This window comes from Egretta garzetta, unplaced genomic scaffold (assembly GCF_000687185.1).
Source record: "Egretta garzetta isolate BGI_Z169 unplaced genomic scaffold, ASM68718v1 scaffold260, whole genome shotgun sequence".
Lineage (NCBI taxonomy): Eukaryota > Metazoa > Chordata > Aves > Pelecaniformes > Ardeidae > Egretta > Egretta garzetta.
Window position 1 is genome coordinate 3,489,665 of NW_009258662.1, and position 21,135 is coordinate 3,510,799.

Sequence of the window (21,135 nt, forward strand, 5' to 3'; positions counted from 1 at the left end):
TCACTGCACCCTGCACGCCCAAACACAGCTGGCATCTGCCCTCGCAACGGCTGGGCAGTGAGACGTCGGCACCAGTGACCCTGCCCCTTTCCAGCTTCAGCCAGCACCAGGGAACCATGTGGGCTCGAGACCAGTCGGTCTAAAGAGCACAGCTAGCAGACAGAGAAGCACTCACAGGCAAAGCCTTTGGAAAGCAGCACCCATCTGCTGAAAGCTCTGCACGAGGACAGTCTGCAGATAGCAGACATGGCACCATCTGCAACCATATACTAGTTGTGGCATCTGTCAGAAGACAAAATTTCAGTAGGCTTTACTTTGTCCTTCCAGATTCCCTGTGAGTGACCATATTTGATGAGAAAGGAGCTGAGGCATGAGATGTAAGCTCAAAGGGAATTAGTAACCCACAGCTCCATCCAGTAACTTTTCTGAGAGTGCCACAGTGCAGAGAAGGGCTCAGAAACCAGATCTCCTACAGCGAGAAGGAGACAAGTACAAGTAAATATGTTGTTTGGCAAAACAGTGCAAGGAAGGACAGGGAGAAAAAACAGAAGAGCTTCCCCCTCCCCTTCTGTATACTCTATGCTTTGGTTCATCTTTCCCTTTCCAAATATGCGCAGGCAGCCGATAAAAATGTCCAGAGCTGGCTTTTCCAAGCTACAACAGCAGTATCTGGTCAAATCTGCCCATAGTCTGTCAGAGGGATTAATACTTAATTAAGCTGGCATCAAAGTTGCACCTGAAATGATGCTATGGAGGTCAGGCAAGGTACTGCCATAGACTTGGTTTGGGATCCGATAGCCAAGGGAAAGGCGGTGTGAGCTCCACTGCCGTGTTACAGGGAGGAGCTGAGGTACAGAGAGAGCAAAGGTTTGGGCAGTGTCATCCCTGCGGAGGTTTGCAGCCACATCTTGTGAGTTTTGCTTTCCTTTAGGTCCCAGTTTCCTTTCTGCCCACATCATGTCGATCACATGCCAGTCACCAACATCAGGGACTTTTGTACCAAAAATGGGGTTCAACCCAGAAGTGTATCCTTGGATTTTATTTTTTTGTTACCTTCCTCCACCCCCCTCTTGGGGAGGACAGCCTGCCCTTTCCTCCTCTGCAGGGAGCATGGTGCAGTTCAGGGACTGCAGCTAACCCTCTCCCTGTCAATGTATCTTTGTGCATTCTTCCTGGCAGACACTGATCACGTAACCAAGGAAAACTCCTTCACAATTCTGGACAACAAGCATTTTGTTTTACAGCGACACTGGCCTGTGACGGGAGGGAGCTTGGTCGTAGGGCTCTGAACAATAACGGTCTGTCTCCAGTCCATGGTCCCATCTCTCCCGCCTGAACGTCACAGATCCCTTGCTAGCAATTTGAACATTGCTGACTCCCTATATGGCCTTAGAAAAAGTTGCTTTGTAGATTCCCGGTCTGCAAAAGAAATATTCCATCATTTAGAGCAACTGCCTCTATTGCCTTTTCTGAAAAAGATTTTCCACTTAACATTGAGTAAATCACTTAGCTCCACATTTATCCAGGGCATTTAAGCACTGGATTTCTGCTCAGTGGAAGATAAAACTGTCTTCAGTGATGCGGACAAGCTTAGCTCTCAGTTGGGGTAGCTCACTTCTCTAGCACCCAACAGCATGGGGAGGATAAATACCTGAAAAACTGCGAGACGATCTGATTTCTCAGGAGCTGGAGTTTCATGTGCCCAGAGGGCAGAGGAGATGCTAAGTCTGTGCAATCTCATTGCAATGTTGAAGGTATAAATAAATGCTTGTACAAAGTTTTAAGGATGCAAGCTCTTATCAGCACCAATGATCATTAATTCAAGCATTTATCAACAGTGCAGTATGAAATACGTTTGGAGCAGTAAACATTTCTGTATAATGTCAAAGGGAAAAGTTTAAAGGCTGCCCCACAGTGCCACAGCGCAATAACCCCACTGGAAACAACGGGGCTACCTGGGCAGACAGCCAGACTGACACAGCAGTGTACGAAGGCCACATTCTTGTCTTGTGCTTAGCTCATTTTAAGTGGGATCACATCCCATCACATGCCAGTCGGACACTCAAACCCCCACCCTGTCAGCACGACAAACAATTTCCATGGAGCCAGCAGCAAAAAGGTCAACACTAAGGGAAAAGTGCCCCATGCCCTCAATGTGGAGCCTGACATCTCTCCCTCTCCCTATCCTCAGAAGATGGAGTTGGTCCTAGCGCATGCAAACTGTTCCAACAACTTGGGACTTTCATTCTCTGTCACACAGATCAGCTGCCAACACAGTTCTGGGAAGAGCTGACGTGCCCAAAAGGCTGTCCACAGCACATCCCCTCGACTTCAGCAACGATTAGCTGCTACGTTATGCAGCAGGAGTTGGGCTGAGACACAGGTTGCTATGCTTTTCATGTTGATTAACCTCCATTCTTCATCATGGAGCCACTCTCCCACAGCGGGTGCCTCAGCAGTCAGAAGCCTGCCAGGTTTGAAGCTTTCTAGCCCCTTCTCAGACCATCCTACCTGTGTGTGTAACCTGCTAGGAGAGATGCATTGCTCCTTCACAGACAGACATTTCTTCTCCATGGAGAAAAGCTCTGTGCTATTTCACCAAGGAGAGATTACACCATTCCTACTTGGGGAGGAGGTGTTATTTCTCCATGAAAAGGAGCGCTGTAGTTCCACAGAGATAGAGTACCTGTTATCCTTCTGCTGAGGTTGTGACTCTGTAGCCACCTCCTCTCATAGTCCTGGCCCTTTTTCCTTGAACTGTGATACCTCTTGTTTTTAAATGTGACTTCACCATTTTTCATCTCCAGTGAGTGAGGGATGGTGACAGTGGTTGGCTGGTTGGAGCAAAGACCCAGCACTTTTGCTCAGGGTTAGCATTAAGCAATACAAGAGCACTAAATTGTTCTTTAAAAAAGAAAACTTGCCTGTTTTCCCATCTGAAAGTCTGCCACAGGGCCCTCACCAGCCTACAACACCTGCACTCCTTCCTCTTTTCCCCATTTCCAAATCCCCTCAGCATCTCCAGGATCCCCACTCCCTCCTGCACATCCCTGCCTCCAACACTTCCCCTGCCCACTTCCATCCCAAGTTACTGCCTCAAACATGAGCACAGGCCAAGTTATTGCCCAAAACTCTGCAGAGAAAAGAGCAGATGTTTTGGAGAAGATGAAGCTAGGGGTAACTTATCCAAGAAAAAGCTGTCTCCTCATGACACAGGTAGTATCATATCCTTCATTCCTAAGGGACCTTCAATTATATCATGTGGGCCTCAGAGTCAGAGCTGCCTGTGAACACTGATGACTTCATACAGTAACATAACATGGAAGACCTCACTCCAGCAAGCTTCCACCCAAGGTCCCACAAGCACTTCCGAGCTTCAACTGCTCTTCACAGCTAGAAGCAGACTGTCCCAGCTGAGCAATGTGCGGTACACACCCCATATTAGAGTGAAGATGTATTTATTTGGAAATAGCAGTGTTGTGGCAAGCAGTCTTAGACTCATAGCTTAAGTCTTGGCAAAGATCAGGTGTCTTTTAGACTTGAGGGATCTTGTACATCCATAAGCCCAGCCATAGGTTTGTCAGCTAAACAGACAAGAAAGAGACAAGCACAGACAAAGAAAATAACCTACCTAAGTTCACATAACAGATCCATGATGAAAACATGAACAGAAGCCAAGCCTGCCTTCCAGGTATTGCTCCAGTCACTGGAAAAACACAATTCCAGCTTGGAAAGGACTATTAAAGAAACTCAGATCTATAGCTTCATAGACTTTTATGTATATGCCAGGGCCTTGAGCATACCAATAGGCTTTAATGGCTCTGACCAGCCCCACCTGGGGCCTCCACCCACACTCCTGCCCATTTAAGCTCCAGCCTGGGCCTTCAGTCCCAGTCTGAGTCTGAGACCAAGATATGTCACATCTGTACCTGCTTGTAGATCTCAATGACCCTGATCCACGCACTGATTTTCCAGCTTGGTTTAGGCCCCTTCATTTTCACTCTGGACTTGTCTGGTGATCACTGGGCAGTGAATGTTGCTTCTGTAGCGCCAGTTTTCAGTTCATCTTCTGATGAATTTAGTAAAGGTCCTATTGAGAACTTTGAGAACCCTCAGGAGAACTCTCACTGTCTCTCACCTCTGCAGTTGCCTTTGCATCCTATTTACTCTGAACCTGGTTAAGGGACTTGCCATTTATAGGTGGGCTGGGGTCTTCCTGGGAAATCCATCTCTACTTCTACTGCCTCAGTGTATTGGGTTTGTGTAGAAAGGGTTTGGTAGCAGGGGGGGGCTACAGGGGTGGCTTCTGTGAGAAGATGCCAGAAGCTTCCCCTGTGTCCAATAGAGCCAATGCCATCTGGCTCCAAGGTGGACCCGCCACTGGCCAAGGCTGAGCCCATCAGCAATGGTGGTAGCACCTCTGGGATAACAACCCAGCTGCGGAACAGTAGCAGGTGAGAGGAGAAGTGAGAGGATGTGAGAGGAGCAGCCCTGCAGCCCCCCAGGCCAGTGCAGCAGGAGAGCAGGAGGAGCTCCAGACGCCGGAGCAGAGATTCCCCTCAGCCCCGGGTGCAGCCCGTGGTGGGGCAGGCTGTGCCCCTGCAGCCCAGGGACCACACGGGGGAGCAGATCCCCACCTGCAGCCTGGGGAGGACCCCACAGTGGAGCAGGGGGTGCCCAAAGAAGGCTGTGACCCCATGGGAAGCCCGTGCTGGAGCAGGCTCCTGGCAGGACCTGTGGCCCTGCCCAGGCTGGGGCAGGGAGGAGTGTGAGGAGTCCTGCCCTGAGGAGGAAGGAGCAGCAGAGACAGTGTGTGATGAACTGACCCCAACCCCCATTCCCTGTCCCCCTGCACTGCTCGGGGGGAGGAGGCAGAGAAAATCAGGAGTAAAGTTATGCCCAAAAAGAAGGGAGGGATGGGGGGAAGGTGTGTTAAGATTCAGGGTTGGCTTTTTTTATTCTTTCCTACTCTGATTTGATTGGCAATAAATTAAACTAATTTCCCCAGGTTGAGTCTGTTTTGAGAATGGTAACTGGTGAATGATCTCTCCCTGTCCTTATTTCAACCCATGAGCCTTTCAATATATTTTTTCTCTTCCCTGTCCCGCTGAGGAGGGGAGTGATTGAGCAGCTTGCTGGGCACGTGGTGTCCAGCCAGGGTCAACCCAACACACTCAGCATGCAGCAAATCAGCTGGGGGCATGCTGGCTGTTAGTCCTAAGACCAAAAGCAGATGCTCCCTGTCCTGAACATCGGTGGGCACCTTGCTCTGAAGATTACTTGTTTCTCTGTACTTATAAATTTTAGGATTTGGGGAAGGCAGATTATTTTGCTGCATGACATGTACTTGCACCTTTCTAGGAAGCTGGGCAATCACAGTCTATATGGATCTGACATCTTACTTACTGTCGTAGTTCCTATAGTCCATATGCACAACTATAGAGAGGACTGAGATGACACAGCTGTTGTGTATTCCCAAGTGGGAGGCAGCTGCATGAAGCTGTCGGTGCTGGAGACACTGCACACAGTTCTTCTGCATTCACTCAGGTTGTTGCTTTCCAATAGAAATGGAAAAGCTGACAAATCTTTCCTCTTCGCAGTAGTTTAAACATAGTAAAGGCTGTCATTAGAAATAGCATTTTTTCCAACATCCCCAGGTGATTTAAGGTAGCTCTCCTGGGCAGCAGCCATTATTTGGACTAGTAGCCAACAGGCTCATGGCCAGCTCTGCGGCAACCAGCAGAAGTCCATGGAGTTTGGAGTGAGAACATTGAGTGTTCAGGTTCTTGTCTGCTCTCTCACCACCCTGGAACTACTCAGAGGGCGTCTGTGCTGAGGCACAGTGGTTTAGGGATATGTGTATATAAGGCACTTGGGCCCTCAGAAAGGCTCAGACAGAGTGTGTGGGTCATGGATCATGGGTACCAACACTGTCCCTTGGGTGGGTGCAGGCAAATAAACTGAAGCACTTGCAAATACGCAGCAGGTCCCAACTTCAGTTGAGTTCCTCCTAGAGCAATTAACCTCAAAGAAGATTACAGTCTGGCATGCTACCGTTGACAAGTTGCCAGGCTTGCGGTGCAGCCAACTCTTTAACTGAGTGTGTGGGCATTTATTGCCTGTGGGAAAGGTAAGGTGAAATGAATCTGTGGTTGAAACAACTACGTTTTACCTCATGTCTGCAAAACATCTGCAAATCCATCCTCTTGTGGACACATTCGTAGCTTGGAACATGCTTGTTCTAGAACACTCAACGGCAGGCTGATAAAGGTCCTGTTTCACCATGTTTAGTGAAGCTGGGGGTAATCATGGTAATCACAAGGTGGCAAACCTAGAACTGGCCCCTCTTTCTCCTAGTTATACCAACGAACAACTGCTATGTCCCCCTCTACCTGGCCAAAGCTACCCTAAAAATCAGCAGGTCAGACTGCTCAAAGGGCAAACCATTTTGCTTCTCAGTAAACCTTGCAGATATAACGTGTTCCCCAGGCTCTTCTGGCTCCTGTTAAAAGCAACTAATCTGCGCAGAGCTGACTCCCTCTTTGCAAATGAAGGAACAAAGCTCGTGAGGACAGAACCAGTATTTTCCTTCCGAGTGAGACAGCAGTATGTGCAACATCTAGAAGACATGAAGAATTTTATCAGTGTGCTCAAGAGTTTTCTCTTCCTGAACTTTATGTCCCTGACAGCGCTAGAAGGTGACAGTCACAAAGGCCCAGATTCTCAGTGGGGGTGGACTGCTGCAACACATCTGAGTCTGCTGGACATCACCAGGCTCCAGAGGCTATGAAAACTGCAGGTGGAATCTGCACCTTAGCTGATCTTTCCCACAAAGCTAATGTATGTCTCAGTGATGTGAAGGCAATATCTCAAGGGTCTTAATTATTTGATTTAGGCTGACCAATCAGTCTCACTATCTGTGTTTGCAACTGGGTCTGGACATCTTGTTTCTTCAAAGACTGAAATGTCTTAGGAAGAAAAGGATGGCACAAACAGATAAAAATTCGTGTAGGAAAAGGAAAACCTCAGGAGGGAAAAAGAGAAAAGACTCACAATGATATTGTGAGAACTGCATTTGAGTCACTTTGCCATTAACTTCATGAAGGCAGGTGACTGAAGAGAACAAAAGCTTCTCAAATTACTGTAGAAAAGGCTGATGTTTCTCATCCTTGCTTATACAACCCTAAAAACTGTCCTTTGCCATAGTTACCGCAGCTGACCTGCAAGAGAACTCTTTACAAGTGCTGACTGTATTTTTAGCTGATCTTGCATGTGACTCGGTAGAGAGAAATGAGGAAAGACAGTGCCATGGGAATTCCCAGCTCTCTACATACCACCATAGATCACCACAGCTGCAAGAGTCCGAGAGAAAAGAAGAAAAGGAGGCATTTCCTATGTTCAGATGTATCCTGCAACCAGGGGACGTGTCTGTAATTTAACAAATATCTTAATAACAACAACAATTGCCAATGGTAAAAAGGCCACTGAGCAGACATGGGCCATGGCTGTAACTGATCACACTTTCTTAGTGTACCAAAAGAAGGCATATTATTCAGCCAGTCCTAGATTCTGGTCTTTCCCTGACTAATCTGTGTGGGAGTTTTATGGTTTAGGTCATAACTAGGTGAAGTTCTGTTTTTTGGAGCAGTTGAAATCCGAGGAAGAGAAGTGCTTCCTGCATATAGCACTCCTCCCTAATGTACCAGTGGTTCTCCATAAAAAGAGTCTATCTGAGATAACAGGGCAAAAAATTGGGTACATCCTTGACAAAGGTTCTGGCTAGACAATTCTCACTTCAGGCTCAAGAGGCTGTTTGTACCTAATTGGCCTGAGTATGTATAGCAGTAGGAGCTGGCTAGGCTGTGAAGCTGACCTTCAAGGGTTAATCCTTGGCCATGTTGTTTCTAGTAAGTATAAGAAAAAAGAAACACTAATACGCTCGGGAGGAGAATAAAAGCTTTCATAGTATGAGGTTAATCTGCTGACCCAAGGCACTACTTGTGCAGCAAACACTAGCACCAAAGCCCTTCAGAGTCTTAATCTCCCTGGTTCAGTGCTGTATCGCTGACTGCCTGCTTTCAGCATGCGGGACTGGGTGCATTTGTACAGTATCTGTTTATTCGGTGAGGCAAGGCAGACAATTTTCAGCAGAAGGATAACAGAAAGCCAAGAGCCAGGCTCTGTCCACAGGAATTTGTAAAGATTCAAAGGCATCTTCATTGAAGACCTGATTCAGCATAGTACCAGGTATGTTTGTTGACAACTCTGTTTGCTGCTCTGCTACAGTCACTGGGGAAGGTAATTAGGAGCCATAAAAGTCATACTCCATTTTAGCTCACAGTGGAGATAATTTGATTTAATAAGGGACAGGGCTTCTAAATTAAGATTTATGATCACCATTGCAACCAGACAGTAAAGTTTTTAGCAGAGAATGAAAGGCATATATAGCCCCAATGTCCTTGTTCAAAGACAGAGAACTGTCAGAGAATGACCGTGTTTGTCAAGGACATTTGGGCTAGTGTCGGTTGTCAAGGGAAAAAAAAAGGCTCTTAAATAACCACAGTTTCCGGGAATATCACCATGTTCCAGGCAGTTGACCAAGGAACCTGAATGGACTAATTAGAGCTCCTTAACTGGCCAAAATACCAGCTCCTTAACTGGCTGAGTTCAAGCCATTGGCCTTCAGTCATTCTAGTAGGGTTACAACAGGACACCATCTATACAAGCTGAAGCTGCCCCATATTGGTGTCAACCCATGTGGAAAGTGTCACTTTCCACTGTTATTAGCTCAGCCATGGTGAGAAAGTAGAAGGTAAAAATGTGGCCATTCAGCAGAGAGAAGCCAACTAAGTTGTCCATATCTCATGCCTGTGGGGCAAGTCTTCAAATGGAAGGAAACAACACTGACGCTACCAGGACTTTTCTCCTTTACTGCACAGATATAAGATGGAAACTAGACTTACCTCTCCAGTGTGAGAGCAGACCTGACAGATATCTGTCAAATCATTCAGAACAGTATTGAAGTCTTAATTCATCTCTGCTTCTAGTTTAGACTGATAATACTGTGTTGAGAAAGAGAGTAGATTTCCCCAGGCACCGTCTGCTTCTAGTTTAGACTTCTAATGCTGTGCTGAGAAAAAAAAAGTATATTCCCCCAGGCACAGTGCCTTTCCAAGCCAGCTACTTGGCTCCTGAACTGGAGATGGTTTCCATCTGTCCAGCTCAGAGAATTGAAGAAGCAAAAACATTTAGGCACCAGCTTGACCCCTCCATGTCAAAGGTCAATTTCAAGCATTATCAATGCGCCCTTCAGCTTGGTATGTTGGCTCATGTTAAGACCTGTGCCCTGGAAAAATGTCTGAGATTTGTCCTGAAAAACTCAGATTCTCAAACAGGACAAATTGACCTTTCTTTCAACAGAACCCATTGAGTGTTACATTGCTAAGGGTTTTGCCAAGGTGATGTAAAGACAGTAGTATTTTTTCTCTGCTGGATACAGTGGTCTGCTGAATGCACTTTGCTGGGAATTCTCCCTATTCTGCCTCTCTTTAAACTGCCCAGAACAGAACTGCCCAGAACAGTCCTATCTGCAGCATCCTAGTTCAGTTTTGACAGCACAACCTTTTTTACAGAGTGATGAAGTCCTCTGCACCTCTTATTCCCATCCCATTCCCACTAACATGATAATTTCTCATTGCAGGTAAATCATCTCACCTTGAGGTTTCTTCAGAGCCTCCTCTCACCTCAGACATAAACATTTTGCAGAAGAATCCATCCGGTGAGATGAATTCTGAACCAAGCTCTCTGAACCAGCCTTACAGCCAACCAGTCTTTAATAAATGCAAAGACCTCACCTGTTTCAGTTTCGTTCCCACCATGGAAGCACTGCTGTCAAGCACAAAGACAACGTTCTTCGGCAGTGGAGGAAGATCTGTGGGAGCGAAGTAGTGCACGAAATACCCGTTAAGAATCTGTGGAAAAGCAAGGAAGTCAGGAATCAAAGACAGATCATGCTGCAATGTTCCACACACATCATTATGGGGTATTTGGTTGGGAACACCTCATCCTGCTTTCAATGTCTGTGTCCACATTGGAGGATGTAAGTGATACTTGGTATCCCTCTTAATCCTGGCCCCCTGTTTATCCAGACTGGGGGAGCCTACTGGAGCTCTCCACATCTCCTTCCATGGTGGACATTGGGGTTTCCTTCCAAATGCAGTAAGGATATAGCGTACATAACCAGGGATCAGAACCACAACATGCATTTGGGGAACCGGCCTTGTATCCAGATATATACAGCCAGTATATTGAGAAACTGAAAAACAGATACAAAAAAAGAAACTCAGTGAAGTAGGTATCTGTGGTTTTTTAAGTCCATCTTGTGGCTGCCGACTGACTGGGTTTGGTTTGCATGTTTCTTACAAGATGGAGAAGTAGCTTTCACTTGGAAAGCATTTTCCAGGGCATTTGGAGCATGCAAGACAATTGAGCCACCTCAGGTATAGTTAATAAAACAGAAAAGATGGGTCATCTATACAGTACCTGAACATCCCCAACACTCAGCTCCCTGTTGACGTCATATCTAATTATGAAGTCTCCCAAAATGCCATTTCGGGCAATCCTGGTTTGCTCGACAACACTGGGATTGAACGTAACTTTAGCTAAGGTTTTGGTATGTCCAACTACAGTAGAAGGAGGAGGGGAAACATCACCTGTTGAGATAAAACCACAATATTACAAGTTTTTCCCATTTTCTTACAGATGTCTAAGCACAGCACACACAGTGTTACCATGGAGTCAGGTCAACTAGCACAGTTACATACTGAGATTAAAGATCCAGCTCTCCAGTGATAAAATGAGAACTTGATAACTCCTCCCCTCTAATTCTAAACTGAATCCACCATTGCAACGCTATCAGGGATATAAATGTTTAGGCAAAAATTCCTGTGCTCCCTTCTGTTTGGAAGTCACTGAACTCAAAGGCCAGATACTCTCTGTATGACTCTTAATAGATTTCTGTAAAGAATGAACACACAACTTCAGACATGTATGTGGTATTCATTCCAGCCAGCTCTAGACATCTAAAATTGCAGATCCTATACCTGAGATCCAGCCAGTCAATGCAAGTATGATTCATTTGACCTGTTTAAACATTTCCTCTAGGATTAGATGATACATACTGCAGATTTCTCCCTATTGATTATAAAGAGTTCTTGAGGTGACTTGTTGAGGTGTACTGTAGGCATGTGAGGTGGGATTGATCTGACTAATTGATTGCTTGATCTGACAAACATCTTATGTGTAATGTCTACATCTGAGCAAGTCATCTTAGCTGCCTTTATGTTCAGCAAAGGGTTACCAGCATAGTTGCTGCAATTTCAGTCTTACTGATTGAGACAAAATCCAACACTTGCTAGTGCAGACATGCAAACTGCATCCTGAGCTGTAACTCGCCCTAATCTCTGAGAGTCCTTCCTGAGTCACCAAAGAGATATGTGCCTTTCAGAGGGCATCTCAGAAAAAGACAATAATTTAGATCTGAGTCCCCCTGAAGGAACCTCTGTTTGTCTTGTTAGCTGTGTTCATTTTCCAAAGTTGAGGGATATGGAGATTCCTTGTTGTTTCTCTGTGTGGCCAAAATCCCACCCTACTCTCTTTTGGTGTTCCAACCATCCATTCCCTCTGAACTCCCTAAGGACCCTTACACGAGACTGACCAAAGGTCATATTTGGCCTTGAACTTCCCCAGATTTTGATGGCTTTCCCCCTTATCCTAACTAGCTATTGAAAACACCAAAATAGATTCTCAACTGCTGTTCTTCTTGGGTGCTTCAACTCTCACAGTGATTACTCCAACACTCCTCTGAGGCACAAAGTTCTATTTTATCTGCTCGCGTGCTCATTAAAATTGATGGGGATGAGCTGCTTAATTATACTATGTGTGGGGATCTCAAATCTTTGCCAAAGATGGCCCAAGAAGTCTGTGGTATGGCAGGGAAAAGAAAAGACTACTCTAGGCAAACAAATGAAAGTAAGAGTCATAAATCAATAGCACTCTAGGCTGTTACTTCCATGTTGATTTGGCTTTACTTTTATAGCTGTCCTGTGAGCACGCTTGAATAGACAAGGCACCAGACCATACTAGCGAGGCAGGGAAGGTTTTTCTCACAGGCCCAATTTCTACAGAAATAAATTATAGTTGGAGGACCTGGAATGTGAAACGAACTCATCAACAAAAGTCTTGACCAAGGAGGATGAATGACAGATATTACTCAATTTCAGTAAAATCAAGAATTGACTCTGCATCATGGCTTCTCTGACTACCCTAATTCCGATCCATCCATCCTGACGCAGAGAGCGAGGCCCCAGCCAGTACACTGAAATCACTTAAGGTCACTAGAGTTGGATCTTAAAGGCAGCTTATAAAATGTTTACCCAGAGCTTTGACATTTTTTCTAAAATCTGTGTACAGTTCAGATTTCTCCTGACAAAGAAAAGTCATAAATCAATAGCTCTGTAAGATTTTTACCTCTATCTTGATTTGCTTTTACTTTTATAGCTGCCCTTTGGTCTGATGAATCAACAGATGTAACATGTTTTTAATACACAATTAATCAGATTTGCTTGTATTGGCCTCCCTGGACTTTCCATCTGTCTTCTATCACTTCCAAAATCCCATTTAACTGCCAGTGTGCGGGAAATGCCAGAATACATAGAAATGGCTTAACAGTTTGTTTATACTTTCTGATCTATTTGAGGGTTTCACATTACTTCTCAACTGCTGAAAAGCAAGCACTGTCACTGGTTGAGCTGCCTGCCCGTATCACATCAGGGCTAGTGAAAGTCAGCCTCACACTGGAAACAGAAACTCTCTTCTTATACTATAGAAGCACATATAAGTATAAGCATATACTATACTGTACATGTACATCTGTGCCTGTGGCCTTTGGACTCCACTTCTGTGCTTCTCTGCTCTAAGTACATTGATGGGTGAGCACAATATGCTGTGCACCACAACAGCATGAGTTCCAGTCCGAGCATTCAAGGCCAGGTTGGACGGGGCTCTGAGCAACCTGATCTGGTTAGCAGTGTCCCTGCTCCTGCAGGGGGGTTGGACTGGGTGACCTCTAGGGGTCCCTTCCAACCCAAACCATTCTATGATTCTATGATTCCATGATTTCTATGGACTCTGACCATCTGAAATTAGCTGAGTTAGGTAGCCACTCCATGCCTCAGTTTCCCCACCTGTTAAATGGGCATAATCACACGTATCTAGTTTTGTAAAGCACTGTGGAATCTAGATGGGATCATGTGGATCACACTGCATTCTTCTATTACTCCTCACATACTTTTTGGAGGTGAGAAATGTCATTCCCTGTAACACCGACAGTGCTTTAGGAACCCCTGGAGTGGAGGTTTCCAAGGTTGCCTCACATAGCCAGTGCCAGTGACAAGAATAGCTGGGGAAGCTCTCCCACCTTCTTCATAGCCACTCATCTCCCATCTCCAGGGTGGAGATTAAAACCAAAAAATAGTCTGATAAAAAAGGTCCAAACTAACTTTTTTTCTTCCTGGAATAATAGAAATCAGGTCTGGAAGGCAGGTTATCTAATTCATCCCACATTCCCAGACCAAATCCCTTCCTACCTGGTTTTATGACATAGTCTGGAAACATTCCAAGCCGCCAGTAATGGAAACTCAGGACGTGCCCTTGCCAGTCTTTTCCAGAGTTTAATTTTTTCACTGTTAGACATTTTCAATGTCTAATTTACATTTTTCTGTCTGGGTTGTAAACCCATGACTCCTTGTTCTTTATGTCATTGACACAGAAAGCACAGTATTTTTCATCCTTGCAGCAGCCTTTTATATGTTTGAATACAGTTACTGTGTCTTCCCCCAGGTTTCTTTTTTTAGGCAGCACTTGATATCTGGATCACAATTAACTCTCCTCTGCTTATTGGCCCAGTTCTTTTCAAACAAGTGACTGAGAGAGGAAAATCTCTGAGACGTTGCAGAGTAGAGGGTATGGATGAGCTCCAAAGACTTGAGCTGGTCTGTGCTCATGCTGAGGTAGTTTATAGGGCCTTTAGACAAACTTTCCACCAGATTCAGCTAAAGAAATAAACGGAGCAGGAAAAAGCATTTTTCTTGTGAAACTGTGGTACTCACATTATGAGCAGTTAAACCTAAATTATTTTGGAGACTGGCAGAGTCAGGATTAGAGCTGAAATGCAAAGTTCATCCTCTGCTAATACATGGAAACTTCTAGACAAAGGTGATAAGAAATAAAAACCTTTCTGAGACCTATGACTGTGAAGATAAATAGTTATTCTCAAGCAGCCCAGTGTCTCCCTGCCCAAGTCCATGACTAGTTCTCACACCGCGCACTGGAGCAAAAGGGTGAGGACAGTCATCCCTGAGGGTGCTGGGTAGGACGTAATCCAGAAAATGGCTCCATTCTGAGGTCACCAAAGAAAACCAGGACAATTGGCCTAAACATCTCCTGTTTTGGGTTCCATATGTGACAGAAGACAACGCCTGCTCATGCCAAAAGATCACTTGCCAAAACTCACATGCCTAATATCTTCCTTTGGGAAAAATACAATTCCCAGATGGAGCTGTGTGCACAGGAGTCACTGATGAAGGAAATATCCTGGGAAGACCTGTCATCACATTGGCTTTGCTCCGTATTTAGAGAGGATGTATGCAGGACTTTCCAAGAGCCTCTACCTATAGCAAAGCACAGCTTTACTTTTCATAAATCACTGGAATTTTGTGAAGCCAAGTCCAATCTTTGTGTCTTGGGCCCGTACAGCCAAAACCGGGCAGAATTGGACTCTTCACTGCTGCTGCTCCTACTGCTGTGATTTCTGTGCTGCTTTATAAATAGCAAAAAAAAAAAAAAGTGTCCTTCACTCTTTCTCATCAAGGGACGTCTTCTGTCTACAGGTCTTTAAGTTTCAACTCTTCTGTTCATCACAGACTGTATGGATACTAGCAGTTTGGCTGGAGTCAAAAGCGCAAGTCCTGAACGACCATTAAACAGAGAAATTGTTTTTTCCACTATGCTTCCTGCATGGTACATTGGCTCTATGGACAGCACGTAGAAAGCACCACAAATGTAAGAGGATTAGTCCATGAAATAAAGGCAGATCAGCCATTCCTCCACTTCTGGTCCTCTAAACTATTGTTATTAGTTTTGTTCGCAGTGTTTATTGCCACAACAGGTTGGCATTTCAGTTATGAACACCAGTCACTGCTAGTGCTCATCAGAGCTGTGGATGACTCCAAAGCCAAATGTATTTGATTTTCAACTTAATTGGCCTGTCCTACACTGGGTCTTCAGGACCTGTATTCAGAAAAAGGATGTAGTTTCTTATCCAGGTCAGTCAGAGTTGAAAGTATCTAAATGATTTGTGAAGCTACATCCCATCCTCAACAATGGTTTCAGGTTGGTGGACTTTTGGACGTATTACTCAGAATTCCATTTAATTGATGACTTAATGTCACAATACATATTTCACCCAATACTCTCAAGGTAATTTATTAATTTTTATCAAAATATCACATTTTATTATTAACTGTGAGATACTATAGATATCTTTGTAGACATAGGAAATTGAGGATGAGAGTTTTCATGACATATTCAATCTCAAACCATTCAGGCAGTACAATTGTTAATGTGCAGGCCTCTGTTCCTTATTTGGTCATTTTTTAAGTCATGACCTCTCATTTGGGGCACCACAGGTAGCACAGTATGGCAGCATCTGGTCTGGCACCCTTTGCTGGCTTCTTACATTGCTCTCCAGTCAACTGACACTGAAGAGTTTTAAGCCACAGGAATCCAAGAAGAGACCAGACACTGTCTTTTTCCTGGTATATTCCCATATTGCAGATTATGTGCCAAGCAGCCGCTCTTTAAATGTAAGACTCGCAATTCATCTGTCTTTCACTTAAAAATCCATAGCCTTCCCTGGAGGTCTCACTGGATGTGCAGATCTCATGCTCTTGGGTCTTTAGATGTTGTATGAGCAAGAGGGCTTTGGAGGGAGGATCTAATGACTCATATGGTTTGCTTTTTGGATCAAGCTTGAGAGGTGACAGCCAGCTGGAATAGTGGATTTCCAAGTGAAATGTTCCTTGCCTTGGCCTTGCCCTCCCTAGGAGTATTCTTGTGGTTTCCATTTGTGTTTAGGAAGGCAGTAGGTTCCTGTTGTCTGCTCCGAGTGTGATTGATCTTGTTGGCCAGAAGAGGTCACAAGCAATAAATCCTTCCTATCCAAAACAAGCTGTCGTTCTCTGCAACCTATATTAGACCCTTCTGAGACCTTCTGCCAATTCTTTTTTTTTTTTTTTGGTCTGGCTGCTGATAGTGTCCTAATCTCCTCATCTTGCTTTATATCAGAAAGAAGCTCATCAAACCTGCTGAATTCATTAACCCTATACACTCATCTGAGTGGCACACACCTGAGTACCAATGAAGACTTGATCTGGCAGAGACACAGGCCACTCCTGACTGATGAACCACAAAAGTGTGTTTGGCATTTCAATGACTTCCGTAGCAGTGATTTCAACACAGCAGTTTTCACCAACTGTATAGGATGATTCCAGATAGAAAAGGTCTGCAATTGAATTCTGAGCATGGGTAAAGCACAGGGAATCTGAGTTTCAGTTGCTTTACCCATGCTGAAATGGGACATCTATTTCATAACCATTTTACTGGCTAGTTAGGATTATGGAATCTTTGAGCTTGGGCCCATTTTTATATGAGCTGTTTTAAATCTGAAGCACAGTGCCAAGAATGACCAGCACTCACAAATTGCCATTCGGAGAGCAAGTTCGGAGAGTTTTCCCTGTATGTCATTTACATATAGGAATTTCCATGCTGCACTACAGCAACACTATGTCTGCTCTGCTTAGTCTGTCTCTAACCTTGATCAATGCCAGATGTTTTGCAGGAAACCATACACCACAATGCACTATGGTACTCCCTGGTAGGTGAAGGTTTCCTGTCCCTCCTGATGAGGGGCAGAGCACATTTATAACACAGTTCATGGATATATGGCAGAGAGACTAATTAGTTGTGTAAGGCTTGACCTTAAGCTACTCCAAGGCACTGAAAGCCTTGATTTCAATGGTATTTGGATGAAATCAGTGGGATCATACTAAGCAATCAGTATAACTCCATGTTCACATGCTTTAGGGTCTTTACCTGGCAGACATGAACAGCTCCACTGATTTTGCTGGCATTATGTCACTTAGAGTAACTGAGGATCAAGTCCCACAAGACTCCACATCCTGCTTCCAGCTCTGAATCACCCTCTTTTTTTGGTGAGGATTTTTTGTCAACATGTAGCAATCACAGCATCCTGTGCTCCTCACTGTTAGTTTACACTAGAAAAATTACCTTTACCCTGTCTGAACAGTGAGTGAAGACAGTTGGGGGTAAGAGTAGATGCTTGGACAGTCCTTAGTGCTTTGGCAAATCATGGATTTTTCCTCTTGGAATTTCCCATGTTCTAAAATGCAGGATTTCCTATCTGCCTTGGCATAGATGGATGGAAAAAACAATTCATTTAAAATAAACAGTTCCCAGGGGATGTGGAGCCAGGGAAGAGCCTGCTCAAATGCTGAGCACAAGGCCTGAAGGCCCAGTTCAAAGCTCATAAAGACAATAGCAAAAAAAAAAATCCCATTGAGTTGAATGGGATCAGCCTTATATTCATTAAACTTCAAAGTTCTCACATGCTTATGCACAGATACCACACAGACACATTCGTCTATAGAAAACAGAACAAAAGCCGTCAGCCTTTATTATAAGACTGAATTTCCACCACTGAACCGCACAGAGTTTCATAATCCTGAAATCCCTTTCACGTTGTAGCCATTATACCAGCTTTCACGAACCTGGAGATTGCCCTGCCAGTGAATGAGAGATCTCCAAATAGGAATTGCTGATGGCCTGCAATGCTTAGAGACTTGCTTGTCACTCAAATGCAGCCACCTCCGGGGTGGAATGTGCCTGTCATACAGTGAGTGCAGCAAGAGTTAAGAAGGGAAAGTAAAAAATGTATCTTTCTAAATAAAGTCATAGCTGGGATTTGCCAGAATAATTTATGCCTAATGAGCTGCTAGCTTTCATTTTTCTTGTTGTCTTCATAAGATGTGTCCTCTAGTTTTTAATACAGTCTTGATCCTAGACAATGCTGCTTTAATACAATATTGGGGTTTTGTTTAATGCCTCGTTTGGAGCTGAGGGTATGTGAATGAAACACCAGTCTACACTATTATCCAAGATTGCCTTGGAGAACTCCCAACAGTGCTAGTCCGGTGCTTGAGAAGTGATTAAGGCCCCACGAGTAACAGAACTGTGGGTCATAAAATCTCTCCTTACCTTCAACTTTCCCATTGCCTTTATGCTTGCTGTTTCGAAGGGGAGGCACTTCCAGTGAAACGATGCCTGAGTTCTCCAGGATGTTCACCTCCACTCGTAACCTCCCCACCAGCTGCTGGGGACGGACGCTGACTGTATACTCATATTTTCCCAGTCGTCTTTGCAAAAGCTCTTCATAATGCAGTAGGAACCTGGCCTGCATCTTGCGAGGAATGAAGACAGAAGCTTTGAATGTCTCATAGCCATTCTCCCTGGAAGGAAAATCCAAAGACACCTTCACACCCCATACACATCACATACTATCTCCTCGAGTGAATGATGAATCTGGATTTTGTTGGTCCAATAAAAGTGTTTCCTATCATTGAATATGCAAAAACAGCAAGAAAGAAAACACCCCAATGCTTCACAAAGCCTTGGGCACATAGGAGGTTTCGACAGAAGGAAAAGTCTTAAAAGATGAGATTACTTCTTACGGAGAAGGTTATGACAGACGTGTATAACATGCAGCAGGGCCAGAGGAAAGGCTGTCTCTTGGCTTCTTACATAGAGGATTTGCAAGACCCATATTCAATTCTTGACTTTGCCACTGCTGACTCACTGCAATATCTTAAGCAAAGTACAAATGAATTCCTCTTCCCTAATATTAGCTGTTTATAGCTACACACTCAATGGGGAGAAATGCAACCCTTAAGACAATTCCACCACTGGACACATCTCTAAAAGGACTCTTCTGATTGACCACAGTGTGCCATCAGTCACCCAGCATGCAACTGACAGTCAGCTTTCTGTTCATTGGTTCGAAGTGAGATGAATTCCCACCTTTAGCCCTTATTGGCTTTGCCTGCCCTTGTGTTAAACAGGGATAACTTAAGGTGTTCTGCCTCCCATACAGTGCACTGTAGGGTCCAGCTACCAGGCACTGATGTGATGCCAGGCACTGCTATTTGTGAAGGGAAAATAAAAAAGCCACATAAAAAGAATGGAAACTTTTAATGTGTAGGGGTAAATTCAGAAATGTTGGTGATGCCCACAGTTCAGTGAGTGCTGAGAAGGACTTGAGACTTTGATTTCTCTAACACATATAAAAAGATATTTTTTTTTTTTAATGTTAGCCTTTAGGATGGTTGGAATGACATCTCTGGGTCATACCAGTGGTCTAACAATGACGGGTAGTAATCACCTACGGAAGATGCAACCGGGCAGGACAAGAGAAATATAGTGCTTCAAAAGAAATACAGAATTCTTTCAGGTTCTGACAGTCTGCGTCTGGATCCTGAGACAGCATCCTTCACTAAAGGTTCCTCATGGATTTTACCTACCAAAATTCATCTAGTCACTCTTTGAAGCCACATTAAGTTTAGCATCCACAATTCCTAGTGGCAAGGAACACAACTTATGCAAAGAATACCTTATTTTGGCCATCTTGAACCTGACACCTGGCGATTTCATTCAATTTTCCCTAGTTTTTCTATGAAAAGCAGAAAATAAAAATTCCTTATTCTCCTTCCACATACCACTCATGAATTCAGACCTCTGTCAGACCTCTGCATCCCCACAGTTTATCATTTCTCTGGTCTGAAAATCATAGTCCATTTAGCTGTTCTTGATCATGTGTTCATGTTGGAATAGTGCTACTGTCCCAGGTAACTGGGAATAATGCAGGATTTCCCAGAGCAACAAAATCCATCCAACGGTGCACACCTTTGAGAGCTATTTGGGTGAAATTAGAAGGGGGAAAATAGCCTAGAGTGCTGCTGAAGAAGTGCATTTAGGTGAACATATAGGTTTTAAGATTATTAAAGGGATGAGACTTTCTGCCAATGCTTGTCCAAGAGGACTAAACGCAGCCAAGCTCCGAGAATAAGGCAAGTAAACATAATTACAAAAGGCTACCTCCGGTTCTACCACTGGCTAACTTTGTAGTCTTGAAGTCGTAACTCATTGAACTTCTGTGTGCCTTAATTTTTCTGCCTTCTATTCAGGAAGTAACAAGTTTTCTTTCCCTCTCAAGTGCATCCTGGATCATCTTGGATGTGAAAATGTTGTGTAACAGGGCTAGAAAAGGCCACATGCAATTTTACATGATTTGGAGCATGGGAATGACACTCGGCAGTGTGAACAACATTCTGTTTAGTTCTTTCTTCCTGTAAATCCATGGATGGGTATGCCAAAGCAGACAAAATAAAGATGGGAGGAGAGTATGTCGCTTCCCAGAACACAGACAGATGCATGACACTTACCTTCCATCTGTAGGGCTCGGAGGCTTCTTGTGCTTTGCTTTGTCATCACTGCTATGTTTCTTTTCTTTCCCTGTGACCTCTCCATAATAAGTCTTGTTGCCGATGCTCCTGGAGAGACCAGAGATGTCAGCATGACCACTCTGCACCCATATACAGTGACAGATGTGCAGCTTGCTGTAGAAGGGTTCACAGACTGTGCCCATGTGGATGGGCTAAGTGTGCTGCTGGTGTAACTGTCCTAGAGTCCTCTCAAGTCACTGAGACAGAAGCTGACTTAGAAGTTCCCTGTCTGGTTATACCAGTGTATTGGGTCAAGCTGCATAGTGCTAGTGCTGTGCTTTCTACTGGTGTGTAAAAAGGGGTTGATAACACACCAATGTTTCGGCCACTGCTGAGCAGTGCTCGAACAGCATCAAGGCTGTCTCCCCCACATTCCACCACCACCACCAGTGGGCTGGAAGGGGGCAAGATCTTGGGAGAGGGCGTAGCCAAGGCACCTGAC

At 44.6% G+C, this 21,135-nt stretch overlaps 1 protein-coding gene across 2 annotated transcripts in view; it reads right to left on the reverse strand.

The window, feature by feature from the left end:
- Positions 1 to 21,135, reverse strand: part of ITIH5 (inter-alpha-trypsin inhibitor heavy chain 5) — a 49,124-nt gene that overhangs the window by 18,661 nt on the left and 9,328 nt on the right. The window contains exons 4-8 of one of the 2 annotated variants that reach the window (XM_035903872.1): positions 20,634 to 20,741; positions 18,394 to 18,644; positions 17,893 to 17,895; positions 10,543 to 10,712; positions 9,855 to 9,971 (exon numbers count right to left, since the gene is read on the reverse strand). In XM_035903872.1, coding sequence (XP_035759765.1) covers positions 9,855 to 9,971; positions 10,543 to 10,712; positions 17,893 to 17,895; positions 18,394 to 18,644; positions 20,634 to 20,741 — 649 coding nt within the window. The remainder of the gene's footprint in view (positions 1 to 9,854; positions 9,972 to 10,542; positions 10,713 to 17,892; positions 17,896 to 18,393; positions 18,645 to 20,633; positions 20,742 to 21,135) is intronic. The other variant, XM_009648421.2, reaches the window with a different exon arrangement.